The 19,801-nt window shown below is 44.2% G+C and overlaps 1 protein-coding gene across 1 annotated transcript in view; it reads left to right on the top strand.

Annotated features, from left to right (window-relative positions):
* ITGB3 (integrin, beta 3 (platelet glycoprotein IIIa, antigen CD61)) overlaps positions 1 to 19,801 on the top strand; it is a 40,291-nt gene that overhangs the window by 14,137 nt on the left and 6,353 nt on the right. The window contains exons 6-12 of the mRNA XM_006897803.1: positions 1,982 to 2,077; positions 2,632 to 2,721; positions 3,476 to 3,610; positions 5,062 to 5,491; positions 11,113 to 11,335; positions 13,001 to 13,101; positions 16,960 to 17,079. Of these exons, the coding sequence (XP_006897865.1) occupies positions 1,982 to 2,077; positions 2,632 to 2,721; positions 3,476 to 3,610; positions 5,062 to 5,491; positions 11,113 to 11,335; positions 13,001 to 13,101; positions 16,960 to 17,079 (1,195 nt within the window). The remainder of the gene's footprint in view (positions 1 to 1,981; positions 2,078 to 2,631; positions 2,722 to 3,475; positions 3,611 to 5,061; positions 5,492 to 11,112; positions 11,336 to 13,000; positions 13,102 to 16,959; positions 17,080 to 19,801) is intronic.

Here is a 19,801-nt window from a genome sequence, read left to right as displayed (position 1 = left end):
AGCAGGTACGTTCAAAAAGGAGAAGTTGCTGTAAGCTATAAGAAAAATATGTTTACCTTCAGAATGCTGATATCCTAGGTATCTGGAGGGAAGTATGACATTTTCAGCTCTTAAAGACAATTATAGTAGCTACTAGACTAGTTAGTTAGATATACACCCATGTAAAGGCAGAAGGCCGAGCTGGGTGATCTTCCAGGCTGATTTCTAGATTCAAGATTTCATGAAAATGTTCACAATTTACTACCGTCCTCTGTGCTGCTTGGGTTCCCGGATGTGAACCATATTTGATCAGTACCAGGCAGTGAATGAATCAGCGACCTTTGACATCAAATCTGTGTAAGACATCGTAACAAGGAGACAAAGAGATTAAGGTTTACCTTTAAGAAATTGTTGGTTTGGTTGAGGAAAATAAGACATAAAGTATACGATTAGGGGTCTCCGGTGGCTTAGTGGTAAAGAGCTGTGCTGCGATCCCAGCTGCTCTGAGGGAGAAGGGTGAGCAGTCTTGTGAAAATGATGTGATTTTCTGCTTCTGAATTCTCACTGGAGTGTCACATATGAGTTGGTTCCAACTCGGTGGTACATAACAACAACAACAACGATTAGTGTTAAATGAGTGGCATAGTAAATAATGACAATAGGTAGTCAAAGAAGGAAACCTAATGACAAACTGAAATGGCCAAGGAGAAGTTGGGACTAGAAGGATGAGAGAAAGTGATTGTTCCAGGCCAGTGGTGGGTGGATGACAGTGAAAGAGCAACAAGCTAATGATTAGAGACATAAGTTGAGATCAAGTAGTGGAGACTTATGAGGTCCACGTAATTGTAACAATGAAACCCAGCCTAATGTCTGGAATCTGCTGTGTAGTGTTAAAGCCTTGAAATAGAGTAGCAAGAATAAAGACCTTTTTGAAGTCATCAAGAGCAAGGATATCAGTTTAGAGACTAAGGTGTACCCAATCCAAACCAAAGTGTTTTTAGATACTTCCTATGCATCTGAAAGTGGGACAATGAATAAGGATGACAGACGAAGAATCAGTACCTTTAAATTGTGGTATTGGAGAAGAGTAATTGCCCCATGGACTGCCAACAAAAGAAACACATCTGTCCTGAAGATATTGCAACCAGGGTGTTCCTTAGCGACAAGGATGGTGAAACTCACCTGCTTTGGGACTATTGTGAAGAAGAATCAGTCCTTGAAAAAAGACATCATGTTGGGAAAGGTGTAGGGTCTGAGAAAAGAACGGTCAACAAGACAGATTGATATGGAGACTGTAAAATGGGCTCAAGCTTATCAGCGAGCATATGGATGGCTCAGGATAGAGCAAGGTTCTGACCTGTTGTCCATAGGGTCAATATGAGTCGTAGTTGATTAGTTGGCACTTGACAACAGCAAGAATCAAGGGCTCAGTTTTGATACCAGCCTGTAACTCTTTTGTCCCTGAAGTTCACCACTAGGTTTGGTAAAAAGTGAGCTGTTACATAACTTCTTGCACTACTCTGTGTCTGACTCACAGTGCAAAGTTCTGATCTCTAAGACTTGGAATCTAAAATACTATGTGAATTTCTCTATTGTTAGGTGCCATCCGGTTGGTTTTGATTCATGGCAACCCTGTATGACAGAGTAGAATTGCCCCTTAGAGTTTTCTGAACTGTAATTTTTGTGAAGAAAAAAAAAATCACAAGGTTTTTCTTCTGTGGAGCTACTAGGTGCATTTGAACTGCTAACCTTTTGGTTAATAGCCAAATACCATCAGATTTTCCTATCTGAAAGTACTCATTGCTGTTGAGTCAAACCAATGCAGAGCTAAGCCTCCAGTAGGTTTTCTGAGGTTGTAAAGTGCATGAGAGAAGATTGCCCATCTTTTCCGAGAGGAGCCACTGACGTGGCATGGCCTTTGGGTCAAACGCTCATCACCCTTCCAACTGCACCACCAGAGCGCCTACTCTCTTACTAACCCCAAATTCTCTCTCTTTTTAAGGATTATCCCTCTCTGGGATTGATGACTGAGAAGCTTTCACAGAATAACATCAATTTGATCTTTGCAGTGACTGAGAACGTTGTCAATCTTTACCAGGTGACTTTGCTCTTGGGTCTTCCTGGAGTGGGACTTGTGATGGGTGGGCTCAAACATGGGAGCTAGCCCAGGGGGCCACCTCATGGTGGCATTATTCACTATCTTCAACTAGGAAATTCCCTCTTCGGCTTGTCTCCTGTTGTTGTGAGGTGCTACCGAGTCAAGTGAGACTCCCTGTGACCCTGTAATAATAGATCTGAACCCTATCGTGTCCTGTGCTGTCCTTACCATCTCTGACACATGGATTCCATTGCTGCAGTCACTGTATCTATCCATCTCATTAAAAATTCTTCTCTGCGAGCCTCTCCCGTCCAACCTTGACCCTGTGTGGAGAGGTGCCTTGTTACTCTCAGTGTTGGCAGGGAGGTCATTCACAGGGGTGAGGGATGGGAAAGGTCTGCTATAATTTTGCTCAGGACTGAAAAGACCACTGGTAGCAACAAAGAAAATATTCAGTACCTTCATTTCAAAACCTACAGTCTGATTTGTGGAAGGCCTTTGGAGACCACCACCTTCTTCTAGTAAGTTTTAAACATCTTTTTTTTTTCTTTTAGAATTACAGTGAACTCATCCCGGGGACCACAGTAGGGGTTCTGTCCAAAGATTCCAGCAATGTCCTTCAGCTCATCGTTGATGCCTATGGGGTGAGCATCTTCAGTGGGGAATGAATGGGCTGGCTCACCAAGAATTCATCTCACTCGGTATTTATCACCCAGCAGGGCTTAGGTTTGGAGGTACTGGCTTCTCCAAAGTAGATTTTCTGCATTTATTTTATATGCCCAGAGGCCAGGTAAAGACTAGTACTAGAGAGAGTTGCAACCTTTTAGTAAAGAAATGTCTAGGAAAGAACCAGCTGGGAAAGAGGGTGGTGAGTTTAGAGAAGGTGAAAGGGAAAGAGGGGATGTGGGTGGATGGATGGATGGATGGAGGTCTTGGTTAGATGAAGAGATTGGAGGATGAGATTGAAGGAATGCAGGGCCATGAGATTGTGAGATTTAGATGGAAGGAACACTGGGCTCCCAACAACAGAGAAAAAGAAGTTGCTGATTCAAGGGACAGCCAAGGTTGACATAGAGTGTTATACTAGAGAGTTTTACTAATGACCCAAGGTAGTTAATATTAACTCTCCCCTTCTGTGTACCCACAAGGTCTGCAAGTGGGGGGTGGTTTAGATTTCACTCATACTTGCCTAAATGCAAGAGGGGGACAGGGAGAGGGAGCAGTTTCCAGGGCAGGAAACAGAGGAAGAATCAGAGGTTCCTGATGTGTTCTGGATCTTTCCAGGTAAACATCAGCATCTGTCCCAGCCAGGATGCATCCAGGGCTTGGGATAGAACTGGCTCTTGTTCATTTTCTCTCAGCCCAATCTCTTACCTTCTGTTGCCCCTTTCTGCATAGAAAATCCGCTCTAAAGTAGAACTGGAAGTGCGTGACCTCCCTGAGGAATTGTCTCTGTCCTTCAACGCCACATGCCTCAACGACGAGGTCATCCCAGGCCTCAAGTCTTGTGTGGGACTCAAGATTGGAGACACGGTGAGGTGGGCTGGGTCAGGCTGAAGGTATATCTCTGACTCCACAAAATCAGAGCATTGTCCTGCCTTCCTCCTTCCCTATACTTCCTGAAGGGAATCAAAAGTTAGATGTAATGGGAATGCCTGACATTTTCCTCTAAGGAAAAGCTTAGGCTTTCTCTTTCTATTAAATGAAATTTTCTTTTAGGAGTTTTTGGCCATTTGTGTGTGTGTGTGTGTGTGTGTGTGTGTGTGTGTGTGTGGTCAAATCAGATCTGACTGGTACAGGATGAGATTGTCCCTCCTTCTCCAGCAGAGCATCTGGTGGATTCGAACTGCTCACCTCTGGGATTGCAGTGCAGCTTCTTGCCACTAGGCCACCAGAGCTTGCCAGTTTTTGGCTTTTTGATGTGCATTTAGGATATCTCTATCTGCAGAGGTGATAGTAGACAAGCATATTTCTAACCTTCAGCCCCTAACCAATCTCCGACACACTCAAACATTGCCCTGTTTTCCTTATGTGACCAGTGTGAAATGGCAGGGTCTTCCACTCTATAGGTATTTACTGAGGCGACATGCCACACGAGGAGTTCTGGTGGCTCAATGATTAAGGACTTGACTGTCAACCCAAAGGATAGTGATTCAAACTCACCCAGTGACTGTAGGAAAAACAGTTTTGACAGTCTGTTCCTGTAGTGATTACAGCTTAGAAAACTTTACTAAAAGGCAGGTCTACCTTGTCACTACCCTGTCACATGGGTTTGCTGTGAGCCAGTCAACTAGACAGCACCTAACAGCAACAACATGTACTAGGCATTGTTCGAGCCACTGAAGGTTCAGCATCAAAACAACAGGCCAGGATACTTGCCTTTAAGGAATTGAAACATACAGATGTTCATTTTGCTTCTCCAGTTCTTCCAGGACTTTCCTTAATGGTTTATCCTCTGTTTTTACCTAAGGAGAAAGGGGGAGGTGGAAACATGATGTGATGAACTCTTGTGAAACTATTCACTTTAGATCAGTCAGGCTGCACATGAACTATACTTACCTTGCTCATTGGGACTTGATGGTGGGACCCACAGATTCAGAGCAACCCATCATTGGGTTTCTGAGGCTGTAAATCTTATTGAGAGATTGCTCATCTTCTCCTATGGAGCAGCTAATGGGTGTAAACTACTGATTTTTCTGTTAGCAGTTCAGCACTTAACGTTTAACCTACTGCTAACTGAAAGGTTGGCAGTTCAGATCCACTGGCTGCTCAGTGGGAGAAGGATGTGCAGTCTCCTTTTTGGAAACAGCCTTGGGAACCCTCTGGAGGGTCACTGTGTTGGAACTGACTCCATGGCAGTAGGGTTTGGATTTTGGGGTTTTGTGGGTTTTGTTTTGTTTGGGTTTGTTTTCCCATGGAACAGGGAAAGCTGCTTTTCCTCCAGGACCCACTTCTGTCTAAATATGATCTTGCTTCTTGTCCAGGTGAGCTTCAGCATTGAGGCCAAGGTGCGTGGCTGCCCCCAGGAGAAGGAGAAGTCCTTCACCATCAAACCTGTGGGCTTCAAAGACAGCCTCACCGTCCAGGTCACCTTCAACTGTGACTGTGCCTGTCAGGGCTGGGCTCAGCCTCACAGTTCCCAATGCAACAATGGCAATGGGACCTTCGAGTGTGGGGTGTGCCGCTGTGGGCCAGGCTGGCTGGGGCCCCAGTGTGAGTGCTCAGAGGAGGACTACCACCCCTCGCAGCAGGACGAGTGCAGCCCCAAGCAAGGCCAGCCCATCTGCAGTCAGAGGGGCGAGTGCCTATGTGGCCAGTGTGTCTGCCACAGCAGTGACTTTGGCAAGATTACGGGCAAGTACTGTGAGTGTGATGACTTCTCCTGTGTCCGCTACAAAGGGGAGATGTGTTCAGGTGAGCAGAACTGTGTGACCCACCGATCTCCATCACTCCAATTCCCTCCACACACACCTATAGCCTCTGGAAACTTAGCCAAAGACTTGAGGTGGGGGCACCTTTCTTTAGGTCAGAGGAGCCCAGGGAGCAGAGGTGCACAGATGCTGTCCCATCCTAATGACCAAAACCAAGGACTTTGCCCCTCCTCATGTCCTCCTTTGTAGGGTACAAGAAATGAACCTCTATTTCTCTCCCAGAATAGAAGGGGAAGGAGTGGGGAAATCTCAAGTGAATTTTGATTTTTTTTAAAAAAAAGATTTCCTCCCCCTGCTAATTTTCTAAAGTTAATAATTTTCTAAATAATAATTTTCTAAAGTTCCTAATCTTGAGTATACCAACTCTTTTTCTGTAGGCTTTAAAAATTTAATCTGATTGATGGAGATTACATCTTTAATATTTATGGATTTTAAAAAATACTTGCCTCAGAAAGTAGGTGAAGTTAGTGAAAAATGTATATGAATTTTATAGTTTCATCCCAAGAGACTTGGAAAATAGTGTTTATTTGTGGGTAGTTAGAGAAGGAGGCTTTGGTGGTGAAGAGTATAATATACCAGCTGAAAGTCAGCAGTTCAGGTCTCCGGGTGCTCCATACGAGAAAGACAGGTAACTTCTTCCAGGAAAGACTGACAGCCTTGTTAACCCAGTGGAGGATCCCTAGGAGTTGAAACTGGCCCGGCAGAAGTGGGCTTAGATACGGTTCCCATTCATTGCTATTGAATGGGATCCAGGTTATAGCTGATGACCAATTGGGTTTACGAGGCTGTAAATGGAACAGAAAGAGATTACTCATCTTCCTCCCTTGGACCCACTAGAGGATTCAAACCTCCCAGGAATCTTGGCCTTTGAGCTAGCAGGGCAACTCTATGAACTCAAGCAAAACACGTTGCTGTTGAGTTGGAACTGACCCAAAGCTGGCCTCTGTTGGTTTTCTGAGGCTGTAAGTTACACACATGGGAGGAGATGGCTCATCTTTCTCCCTTGGAGTTGTTGGTGGATTTGAACCACCAGACGGATGTGGCCTTTGAGTTAGCAGTTTGACTCATTTCTGACTAGTTAGGTATAATATATTTAGTATGATACTGAAAGATAGTAAGCCATTGCTCAATGTTAAGCATTATTTTGTTATGACTGTGAGAACTAATGGTGTTTTTTTCAGGGGTTCTAGATCTCGTTGTCCAGTATGGTAGTCACATTGGCCATTATTGTTTAAATGAAAAGAAGAGGAAAACATTTGTTTCTCAGTAGTTACATGTGGCTAAACCAAACCTAATCAATTCTGTTGCCATCTGGTTGATTCCAGCACATAGTGACTCTGTATGACGGAGTGCAATTGGTGGCAGATTTGGACTTTGAACTTTTCAGTTAGCAACCAAGAACCTTAGCCACCGCACCACCAGGGCTCCATACCAGAGAGTGCAGGGTTAGTACATTTCAAGATTGCAGAACCTTAAAGGACAGTGCTGCCACTCAGACATCCAGACGGTGAGTCACAGCTTTCAACCATTCTACCTTCAAGATGCTGAGTTGTTCTCATTGTGAGATTCAGTAAAGTCTGGAGGTTGATGGATAATCCCAGGCTGGTTGCTCATTGTGTCAGTATTCCCTGGATACTTCCCTCACTAGAAACGGAATGGATTTTAATATCGTTTTGCGACGTGCAGGCATACAGACACCGTTCTCAGAGGACAAGTGGGCAGTACGGACTGTTCCTGAGAACAGTATCTGTATCTGCAGATAGATTTTTCCTGGGTCATAGCGTAACTCTGGCTTAATTCCTCTAAATGACCATTTGATGGCCAGGCATTGGCATGCTGGTGGGACTGGCTCATGACTGTATTCTGTGGAGCAGAGTGATCGTTTCTTTTTTTTTTTTTATTATTAAATTTTATTAGTTTTAATGAACATTTACAGAGATTTTGGGTTTTCATTCATTCATTGTTGCACTGTTTTCTCCACTCTCCTCCCCAGTTCGTTCTTCTCCCCCCCCCACCAGTGATCGGTTCTTATGTTGATCAAATCTCTGACCCAATTGGCTTCATTAGCATAGAGTCCTGACAGCTGAGCTAATCCATACGGATTACTTTTGTGTTAATATTGGTATTGATCAGAGAGGTAATTCTGTGGCTCTCTGAAGCATTCTAAAAGAGTATAAAACAACTCCTTTTTTATTATTTGCATGATGCTTCTTTCTTTATAGCAACAGGATTGGAGAGAGTTTAGAAGAAGTAGATATGAGAGTTTAGTGATGAAAGAGGGAAGGTACACACAGATGTACACTTAAAACTACAGCAGTACATTTTTAATATTTAATGATATTCATGTCATATTCAAAGTACCAGGGGAAAGGAGTAAGTTTGAGGTGGCCATCTCCTGGGGAAGAAGATTGGGAGACTACGGGGAAGAGAGGAGAAGCTTAGAGACCGCCTAGTGAGGCCCCAGGGATGAAGGGAGGCCAGCTTCCTTGCTTGGTCTGGTGTGAGGCACTATGGGAGAGATCCCAGCTGAGAGTATTTCCTTTGGCCACCAGCCCCATTGAAGCCACAAAACAAAGCTGCCCCGGTCAGCAGCCCCAGTTCCTGCCTCCCACCAGGGCAAGAACAGCTTGTCCTCAGAGTGCCCTTGTCTAACTCATGAGGGAGCCCCTGACAGCTGCACCAGCCTCCCTGCAGTCCCCCCCCCCCCGCCACCTGCATCACCCACACTTGCCACCTTTCATTGGTTTTGATGCCTAGCGGGCCTCAGGTCTGGGGCCTGTGGTGCTGTCGTCACATTCTCCAGTGACTGATGCTCGAGGACACACATGTTCCTTGTAATCCTGTTCTGGACCAAGGACTCAGTGTTTGTAGATGTAGCTCATGATTCCTGACACCTAAGCATTGATAGGAACTCTGAAGTAATCCATACATCACCTCTCTGATGGTTCAAATCCACTAGCTGCTCCTCAGGGGAAAGATGGGTAATCTCCTCCCATGCAATTTACAGCCTTTGAAAACCCACTGGAGGGTCAGCTATGAGTTGGTTCTAACTCCATGGCCATGAATGTCAGCTCGGTGAATAGCTCACAGCCCAGCTTGTCATTGTCCCTGCCTGGAGCTGTGTGCCCTGTGGTCTGGCCTGTGCCACACCCAGGGACTCACGAGGTGGAGTGCAAGGTGTTGGTCATGTCCCTATCCCCTAGTCTCTAAGCAAGGTGGCCGGTTTCCTGCCAAGCCTCCACGCTCCCTGCGCACTGCAGGCCTGGGCTTTGTATCTGTCCATTATTTGTATTCCTGCCTCCAGCCCCAGGAGGGCATCCTTATGCTCCTGGTACTCTTTTATGTGCAGTATCACCCACGAACGTAGATTGATCAGGCATCCTCTGTAAACCGGGTATGAGTTGGAATAAACTTGACAGCAACTCCCAGAAACCACCACTCTTTGATTTAGCAAAGGATAATTCATGATACAAGGCAGAATTTGCCAAAAGTGACGTATCCACCAGAGAGAGGCCCGTTATGGATAAGGGAGGCCTGGAAAGCTTCATAGAGGAGATGGGATGTTTGATATACCCCAAGGAAGAATTAGCTCATAAAGGAGAGGTGAATGACACGTTAGTACCCGGAAGGCCTAGCCGCACAGGGAAAGTCATTGCATTTCCTCTGGCCTAAGAAGCTAGCTCCTCCTATCTGTACCCCTTCTCTCTCTCCCTTCCTTTCCCTCCTGATCCTCCTCTGTCTTGTATTTTCTTCATTTCTCACTGCCTGCTCAACTTTCGTCCAGGACTCAGACTCAGTCTCCCTTTTGCTGGAGGAGTGCCAGTAGCGTGACATTTTCATCCTGTGGCTTCCTTCAGGAACTGACCCTGCCAAGGTTTAGGGTCAGCCTTTTGGCTCTGGCTGCCATTTCCACTCCTGACCTCACTCCCTGCTTGGCCTGGCAGATATCTCAAAGACAGCTTTGTTTAGCTTCACAAAGGAAATACTATGGGGCAAATGTTTCTGAGGAGACTGAAGCCTCAGTGCTGCTGGCAACCGTGGTGTCGGCCTTTCCCCATCTGTGAGCCATGGCTGAACGCCAGGCCGAGGAGATGCTGCGGGGCCCACTCGGCTGACAGAAAGTCAGCCTTGCTTTCACATCATGGTTAATGACTGAGCTATTTGTTGCTGTTGAGTTGATTTTGACTCACGTTGATTTCAAGTATACGTAGTAGAATTGCTCTAGGGACTTTTGGAAGCAGATTCCTAGGCCTGGCCTTAAAGGTGACTCTGGATGGGTTTGAGCCTTCAACCTTTGACTTAATAGCCTAGTGATTACCCATTTTTGCCAATCAGGGACCTCAGAATGATACATAAAAGACTATGAGGGGTGGAACTAACTCAGTGGTACTATTCATGGCACAGAGCCAACCATGCAACTGGACTGAAGTGGATCCCTGGCTGAGACCACACTTCTGCCAGCTTTTAACTCCTTGGCCTATCCTGCTGGCCTCCTCATTCCTTTCCACCTGGCTGGTAAATCACTTGGACAAGAATCCTCAACAAAAGTTGTGTTTCTGGGGCACCCTACCTAAGCCCTTTTCTTGGTCCTCAGCTCTTGCTGGCCTGGCATCTGCTTTCCAGATTGGCAGCTGGGTGTGATCCCCATCATTCCTAGGGAACAGACATGCCTTTCCAAGGCTGTCAGGATGTGTCTGAATCTTGAATGTCCCTGTAGTTACTAGAGACTGGTGCTGGGGTCACTGGTGGTGGGGCTCACAGCAGTGAAGAAACACTAGCTTGGATCCAGTGAGTACAGGTGGGGGAAATGCAGGCTGGCTGTAGCCGGAGCCTGACCTGCACCACTCTCTCCCCAGGGCCCTTCAGTTCACATAGTGTTGTGGTTTTAGACAATTCGGGTTACTTCCTTCCTTGGCCTCTACCTTTCCTCTGATTAATAGATTTTTATTATACATCCACTCCTTCCTGATTCAGAGAGATGGGGAATGAGTTAATCTTTGCACAGGGCTCCTGTTTGAAGATCTGAAAATTCCCAAACGTGTTGTTGTCCAATGGATTCCAACTCACGGTGACCCAGGCTGGTTTAATGACGATTTAGAGGCATGTGGCATTGTGAGTCAATGCTTGCATTTAAGCATTTTACACCTTTCGCTCTCACCCCAAGAGTCGCTGGATGGTACAAATGGTTAATGCATTTGGCTGCTAACTGAAAGGTTGGCTTGTGAGTCCACCCAGAGCTGCTTTGGAAGAAAGGTCTGGCGATTTAATGCTGAAAACTCGTCATTGAAAACTCTGTGGAGCACATTTCTAGTCAGGCTTAGCTTTCAAGACTCCTGTGCTCCTCTGTGAGTTAGATCTAAGTCCTGCAAGAAGTATGCGATCACCATGTATTATAATGTTGTAAAACAAAAATGTATGAATTATTCAATGGAAATCCCATTTTCAATGGAAATCCCATTTTCTTGAGTGTGTTCCCAACTGGCTAGGCCTCCCACTAAGGGTGATCTAGTTCTTTGCCAAACAGGAGTATTATTTCCCGTCTGGTTGGGGAGCAGAGTGGGAACCTCACCAGCTGGTTCATCCCTGCGGGCTGTCTGCTTTCAGGTCACGGCCAATGCAGCTGTGGGGACTGCCTCTGTGACTCCGACTGGACTGGCTACTACTGCAACTGTACCACACGCACCGACTCCTGCATGTCCACCAACGGGCTGCTGTGCAGCGGCCGGGGCAAGTGTGAATGTGGCAGCTGCATGTGCACCCAGCCAGGCTCCTATGGGGACACCTGTGAGAAGTGTCCCACCTGCCCTGATGCCTGCACCTTTAAGAAGTGAGTGGCAGCTCGGAGACAGTTAGGAGGCTGGGGAGTGCGACAGGCTTCACAGGCTTGTCTCTTATTCATCAGTGCTTTAGGGAGAGGAGTCTGCGAACCATATGGCTTGTTCCTCAGTTTCATTCAGAGTGTCTGAGGGGGGATAGCTGTAAGCAGGGCCAAAATAGTGTAAGCTGGACTCCAGTTAGAGAAATTAGTTGAGGGGTACTTAAGGAGTCTTGGTGACACAGTAACAAATGCCTCTAGCCACCAACCACAAAACTGGAAGTCGGTGCCCACCAGCCTCTCCTTGGGAGAAAGCTGAGAAGTCTCTCTGAAGGGTTGAAAGTTTCAGAAACTAGTAAGAGACAGGTCTCCTCTTTAGAGGGTCCAACAAATTTGTCAGGAGTCTGAACTGACTTGATGGTGGTGAATTTTAGAGCCAGATTCTGAATCTTTAGGACATTAAGCCCAATGCTGATTTTTTGATTCTGGGACAAGTGTGGGGTTGGAGTTGTGGATACTGTGTGAGACGAGGAAACTTCACCAGGAAAGATCCACTGAGGGTCAGAGGAAGCCCTGTCAGCACAAGACAACGGCAATGCCATTGTTCTTTATATTCTGAGAGGCACACCTGGCCTGTGTAGTTAAGTAGAGCCCTTTGCTTGCAGATGCCTGTATAGAAGGCGTGAACATGGAAAAATTTCAACTGTTCTAACTTCCCAAGGAAGCATCTTTTAGCAACATATCCAAAGTATGCAAGGCAGAGCTTTGCCATCTTTGTCTCCAAGGAGCATTCTGACTGCACTTTCTCTACAACGTGTGCGCAATGGTCTTAAGTATATCAGAAATTATGAGGATGGCACAGAATAGGACAGGGTACAGATTTATTGTTCATAGGGTTACTATGAGTCATACCTAACAACAGTAACTTCACACAGAAGAACGCCTACCATCAGTAGCATCAACATTAAGCCAATTCCTATGAGGTCAAACCTGTCTCCATTCTCCCCACCATTTTCAACAATTCTAACATCAATTGTCTGTTCCAAACATTCACTGCTTCTCCACTTGTTGTTGTGGGCCGTTGAGTTAGAAGCAACTCATAGTTGTTTCTCCATCAGATTAGCATTCTGCACATCTTATTTGCATGGCCCCACGTGAAAAGCACTATTTACCATATTGAAATTATTAGCAAGCTATCCACAAATACGTAACATTTGTGTAGTTCTACCCAGCCATGTGGTGACAGTAGCAAAGAAAAAAAACTAGAAAAGTCATGTTGAACAATCCACTACACTAGGTTCAACTAGGTTGACCACTCTGCTATTGCTATTTTGAAACTCTTAGTAACTATTGAATAAGGGGCCCTCAAAGAATGTAATTAGTTTTGATGATAAGTTCCTAGAACTGATATACTGTTTGCCTTGATGTCACAGCTCTGGGTATGTGTTATAAGGAAATTTAATGAAGAATCTGGGGCCTGTGACTGTGACTGAGGAGGGCACTCTACCTGAACCTCTGAATTAACTATGTGGACTTTCAGGATTTTCTTCCAGATTTTTTTTTTTCCTTTTCAAAATGGAATCAGATCATTTAAACTCATTTGGAGGCCAGAGCTGAGCTAGAACTCACTCACGTTGGCTCCTTTCTTACCTTAATCCACATTTCTTCTCTCTTTAGGAATTGTGTGGAATGTAGGAGGTTTGAACGAGGAGAACTGCACGAGGAAAACACGTGTAACCTTTACTGCCGTGATGAGATTGAGCCCGTGAAGGAGCTTAGTAAGTGTGCTGTCTGTAGAGTCCCACACACCCAGGTTCAAAACTCTTTGATTTCATGACAGAACCTCTCCAACTCTTATGCAAATTGAAACAATAATTCCTGCCTCATAAGAATTTTGTGTAGGCCTGATACGCCCAAGAGTAGGGTTCTTAAATCTCCAGATTTTTTCAAAATAAAATTTTATTTTAATTGTGATTTTAACAAACATAATAGAGAAGCTAGATTTTCATTTATTCATTGTTATACATTTTACCTCCTTGCCCTCCCTTGTTCCTCCCCAGTTCACTTTTTTGCCTTTTTAAAAAATTTATTTTAGTCAAAGTTTACAGAGACTTAGGGTTTCCAGTCATTCATTATTGCACTTTTCTCCCTGCCCGCCCCCACCTCCCCCAATTCACTCTTCTCCTTGAAAAGAAAAACTCTTTCATTGTTATGCAGTCCCACCCCTCAAGTCCACTCCGCTATGCAGCCTTCACTCTGGACTTCTGTAATGACAAGAATACCCAATCATATATCCCTTTTAAACAGTTCCCTCCCTCATCTGTTTCAATGCAATATACATCATTCCTCCTCTCCTTTTCTGTCTTCCCTCAACCCTGATGTCAGTCCCATTTTACAACAGTGGTCCTATGCAATATTTGTCCTTTTGTGACTGAGCTATTTCACTCAGCATAATGTCCTCAAGGGTCATCCATTTTTTATAGTATCTGAGTTCCTTGTTTTTCAATGCTGTATAGTATTCCATTGTGTGAATATACCAGAGCTTCTCTATCCATTCGTTTGTTTATGAGCACTTGGGTTGTTTCCAACTCTTTGCTATTGCAAACAGAGCCACAATAAACATGAGCGTGCCTATATCTGCTTGGGTGGCAGTTATGGTTTATTTAGGGTAAATTCCCATTAGTGGACTTGCTGGATCAAATGGTATTTCTATTTGCAACTTTTTGAGAAAGCACCATACTGCCTTCCATAGTGGTTGTACCATATTATACTCCCACCAACAAGGAATAAAGGTTCCAGGTTCTCCACAACCTCGCCAGCATTTGATGTTTGCTGTCCTGTTAAATTTTGCTATTCTTACTGGGGTGAGATGAGATCTCATAGTTGCTTTAAATCTCTAGATTTTTATGGAAGCAGACTGCCTCAGTTTTCTGTTACAGATTCAAGCTACTGACTTTTCAGTTAGTACCCAAATGCTTGGACTTTGATAAATGCCGATAGTTGTAGAGGGGCTTCAGGCCTTTTGTTCATGGAGTCACTATGAGTTGTGCTCAACTGGAAGGCAATCAACAACAACAGCTACAACCACCTGAATACTTAACCTACTATACTACCAGTACTCCTCGCTGATCCACAAAGCAAAGCAAACAAACCCACTCTTAGACTCACTACCATAGAGTAGATACCGATTCATAGCAATTGTATAAGACAGATGAGACCTGCCTCATAGGCTTTCCAAGGCTTTAATCTTTACTAAAGGCAATTGCCATATATGTTTTCTGCAGGATGATAGTGTGTTCCAATCGTTGACCTTCTGATTAGCAGCTCAGTACTTGACTTGATATGCCAGAGGTTAGTATACCTGGTATAGTAGTAGATCAAGCTAGCTTGTTTTTGTATACCTGATGTATCAACACTTTGTATACCTGGTTTATCAACGAGAGCTCCTAGGGGAATTTACTAAACACTGACTTTCCTCAAAGTCCTCTTGAATGCCTAGTAATTATTCAGCAGCCCTTGACTTTTTTGCTTCCAGAGCCCACAGCCTGAGCAAGGCCCTACAAATAACTTCTAAAGTATCTGTGCATCTGGTAACTTAGTCCCACTTCCCCAAGAGCAGGAAGGTAAAGAAGTTTCCTTTCACAAATGAAGAAACTGGTTGATGGCTATCCATGATGATTATCAATTGGACATAGTTGACCAATAGTGTTTAATAATCACACCATTGGGGCTAAAGCACTGGAAATTTAGTGACAAATCCCTCTTTTTTAGAGGAGATTTGTCACCAAATCTATCTCCTTAAGCCTTTCTGGCTGCCTGGAGCCCTTCCTTGAACACAACAGAAATATAGTGAAAAGTAAAGTGCTTAGTTGAAATATTTTGGACTATACTTCATCTTGACTTTAAAGGAAGTGAGCTTTGCTGCTGTCGGCTCATCTGATATGGTTATCTGGGTTAGCTGAGTACTGAGTGAGGGCAGGGAGATGGGGATCTCTCCAGAGATAGCAATGTCCCACAAAGACAGGAAACATGCTTTCAGTGAGAGCTACAATAAGGAACAGCCAGTCAGTCAGTTTGTGGGTGAGTGGGGATGTCTTATGGAAAACAACGATGTCTGGATTCCTTGATAATATCAGAGACAAGAGTGAGGGTAGCTATTTGAGGATGGAATTTGCAGAGGCACTTTGTCCTCTGAAAAAGTCAGAGCTTGCTATGGTTGGTTCAGAGGGGAGGGGCTACTGAGGTGTTTTATGATGTGGACCAGGTATGTATAACAAGTGAGTTGATAAACGATTCTCTCACTTTCCACTCCAAGAATCATTATAATACATGCTTCTTTGTATGGAATTTTATAATGTGTAAAAATGTCTTTCATAAAGATATTCACTTAGATAAGTGTATCTTCAACACATATCACCTTGCTTATCTCTACACAGCTTAATAAAGTAGAAGTATAGTATATGCTATTGCTATCTTCATTTTGTGGATAAGGAATTTGAGACCCGGGAAAGGAATTTGCGCAAGTGAGGAAGTAGTGAGTTAGAGTACATCTTTAAATCCTTAATCTCTCTCCTGTGTTTCGATGCCTTCGGGGTCCAAGTTTTGTAGGTGGTACTCAGTTGGCTTGTTGAGTTTAAGCTAGTAGACTGTCCTTTGAGACCCGTGTTATAGCCCTGCTCCATCCTTTCTTTGCTGTGTGACTTTCATACATTTGCTTAATCTCTTGTGCATCGTGTTTATCCGTTGGGATTAATCAGTGCAAGACATAGTGCAGCTCGTGGAGTCTAACCCGTGGTTTCACTGGCAGACTAACAGGCTTTAGAACTAGAAGACACGACACCTAGAAAATATGGTAGGAGTCAAAAGGAAGATAATTACTTAGAGGCACCATGGATCAGAAACAGAAATAGAAGAAGTAGAAACTTACGTTTTGTTGTTGTTGATTGCCTTTGAGTCGAGCATGACTCACAGCGACCCTGTGAACAAAAGGCCCGAAGCTCCTCTATAACTTCCAACATTTATCAAAGTTCATAGAGTTTCTGGAGGTATGCCATTTAGGAAGTGGATGCCACTCCTGCTTCCAAATCATGTGTGGAAACGATTAAAAATCATTGGCCAAGGTGAAAAAAGCAAGAGAGGAAAGGAAATACCTACTGACTGTTTGGTACTGTTCAATTGATGCCATTTTAATTCTCATCATAATCTTGTGAAGTGAGAATATTATTTTCCATTTACAGTGACCAAAGGGAGACTCAGGGAGAGTCAAGTAACTTATCCAAGACCGCATGGTTGGTTGGTGTGCACAGCGAGGCTTTGAACTAAGCTTTGAGCTAGATTAGCATCATAAGCCATAATCTTGTACAGTAAGGAAGGATTAAAGTGGGTCTGTAAGCCATGATGTTGTACAGTAAGGATTAAAGGGGGTCTGTGAAGGACAAAATCCCTCATTGGGAATCATCCGGAAGCAATTGCCAGACACAAAAGCTATCTGAAATCTAGGCTTTATGCTTAATGTCAAACATAGGGTTTCCTGATGTACACATTCTCGTAAGTCTTGTGACTGATATTTAAGTAGGGGCTGAACCCATCTTCTAAGAATTGACTCGTTTTTCTATATCTACCCCTCTGCTCCTCAGGGGACACTGGGAAGAATGCAGTGAATTGTACCTACAAGAATGAAGATGACTGTGTGGTCAGATTCCAGTATTATGAAGACTCCAGTGGCAAGTCCATTCTGTATGTGGTGGAAGAACCAGGTGAGCAAATCTTGAGGGCTTGGGGGGTGGGTGGGGATGAGGAAACAAGACTCTAGTAACTTCCTGCAGGAAATCTATACCTCCAGGTTAAGCCTGGATAATTGGATAAGTTAGGGCCTGTCATGTTGATCAGGGTATTAGGAAGAATATGAGTTGCTAATTGAAGGGAAAGTAAAAGAAAATGAAGACAAAGTAGGTAAGAAGAGAAAGAAGCTAAGTATGGCTCTTATTAAGGGACAAACTACATATATCATGGCATTTTTGAGGTGATGACGCCAAGAAGGAAGGGATTTAAATTCCACAACTTTCTTACCTAAGATAGCTACTCTATTAAAAGTTAGATGGCCCAAGAGTAACTTTCCTGCTGCTTTAGAGAAAGGCCTGGTGACTCGAGACGTTGACTGTCTTACCAGACTCATGACAAGCCTCGGTGATAGGTTGGTGGCACTTATCCAAGGCTGCAGTGAGTACTGAAAAGATAGCTCTTGCTTTCAAAGCCCTCTGGGAGCGGGGAGGGCCAGCTGTACCATAAGCACAGATTTGCTGTTTCTCTTTACTCTGTTAATTTTCTTTCTTTCCCTGAAAGAAAAGATTAAAATATGAATCATTAAAAAATATTTTTGAGCACTTGTATACCAAAGGGAGCTCTGGTGGCTTAGAGCTAAAGAGTTGTGTTGCCTACCATGTGTTGCATCCCCTAGTTTGCCATTCTTACACAGGCAAAAGAATTATATCAGGCTGAAGAGACTAGAGAAGGGGATGGTGCCCAAGTATCAAGGGAGTAGAACCTACCACAATTTTAGTGTTACTTCGGGGAGAGCAGACCTTAACGCATGGAACATTAAAGTATAGACCGACGCTTATTTTTAGGGTTCAGGGATGAGACAGAAAAGACAAGAAGGCAGAGATGAGGACAAAAAGTAAAGATCGATTTATGAGAAAGTTATATCCCCAAAGGGATGGACCTCCTTCCTTGAAAGGAAATAAGGAGCAGAAAAGCCTCTTGCTATTGAGATGAGGCTCTATCTATGGCCTTATTCTCTGGGAAGGCTTTGCAGCTGGAGTCTGAGCCAATGGGATGATGCCATGGAGAGTTCAGTTTAGTGGGTGGGTCTTCTGGTCACTGATCTCTGATGTCATTCATGCGTCCAAAGTGTCCCCTTCTTCTAACATCAGTCATTCACCCAAAGTTCAATTTCTATGTATGTCAATATCTGCTTCCTGGCTCTGATATAGCTTTTGCCTCCCTTATATCATTGATTCCAACCCTAACAGTTGCACTGCCAACTCAAAGGCATGTAGTTTAAATTCACCGGTTGCTCTATGGAAGATGGGCAGGCTCCTCTCATGCAGTTTACAGCAATTGAAAGTTCACTGGAGGGTCAGCTATGAGTTGGTTATGACTTGATGGCTTACCACCACCACCACCACCTTATTTATAGGGAGCTCTGGTGGTCTAGTGATAAGAAGCTGTGCTGCAATTTCAAAGTCATGCAGTTTGAATCCACCAGCAGCTCCACCGTAGAAGAATGGGCAGTGTCCTCCCATGCAATTAAATTGCCTTTGAAAACCTCCTGGAGGGTCAACTATTGGTAATTTCTGACTTGGTGGCCTACAACAACAAGAGCCCTGTTTACTGGAACTCTGGTGGCCTAATGGTAAAAAGTTGCTTTGTAATCCTAAAGGCACAAGGTTTGAATTCACCAACCCCTCTGCAGGAGAAGGCCGGGAAGTCTCCTCCTGTGCAATTTGCTGCCTTTGAAAACCTACTGGAGGGTCAGCTATGGGATGGTTCCATCTCAAAGGCATACAACAACAAATAGGAATCCTATTTATAAATTATTTCAGAAAGGCAATATGTCTTTTTTACTCTTGAGTTTAACATGACTTCATCTCTTTGCTAGAACAATTTTTGTTGATGATTCTAATTAATCACTCAACAAGATAATTTGCCTTTTTATTCTTAGACTGTAATCCACTACCTGATGGATGGTATAAGGAATAAAGGTGATAACAACCTGGATTGGTACAAATAACCTCTAATTGGGCACCTTTCTCCTCAACAGAACCCTCCTAGCACATCAGAGGAGGAACCAGAGCTCCAGGGTTCCGTATTTTCTATGTTGCTTTGTACTTCCAGGCTCTGCTTTCCTCTTCCTCCTGCTCCCCGAGGTCCCAGATCATGGGCAAAATGATACCTTTTCCGTTCCTTAAATTAAGTCCTTGAAGAGACCCTTTTTGAAGGTCTAAGCCACTGCAGGATGGTACAAGGAATAGTGTCAAAAAGGATTGGCATTAGTCCAGCATAACTTTAGCCCATGTGGAATGAGCTACCCTGACACAGGTCCTCATTATTCTCAGACGTGGTTACCAGATAAAAGTATGATATGCCTCATGCAACACTTGGAAGTAGGAGTGGCATCCACTTCCTAAACAACATGCCTCTGGAAATTCTATGAACTTTGATAAATGTTGATAATTCTAGAAAGGCTTCAGGCCTTTTGTTCATAGGGCCGCTATGAGTTGTGCTCAACTCAAAGACAATCAACAACAACAACAACAGCATACAACACTGGTTACATGCTTATACAAAAAACCTTTTCATTGCTTGTCTGTAATGGGACTTCAACTGTTTTCTAAATCTCCTAGCCCTTGCCAGACTTTGTTGACCCTGGTTCTTCCCCACCCTCACATGGGTTCTCACCGTTGTACCCAGGGGGAC

Source organism: Elephantulus edwardii, unplaced genomic scaffold (assembly GCF_000299155.1).
Source record: "Elephantulus edwardii isolate Elephantulus edwardi_28Jun2011 unplaced genomic scaffold, EleEdw1.0 scaffold00216, whole genome shotgun sequence".
NCBI classification, from domain to species: Eukaryota; Metazoa; Chordata; class Mammalia; order Macroscelidea; family Macroscelididae; genus Elephantulus; species Elephantulus edwardii.
This window is presented reverse-complemented; position numbering and strand designations above follow the sequence as displayed.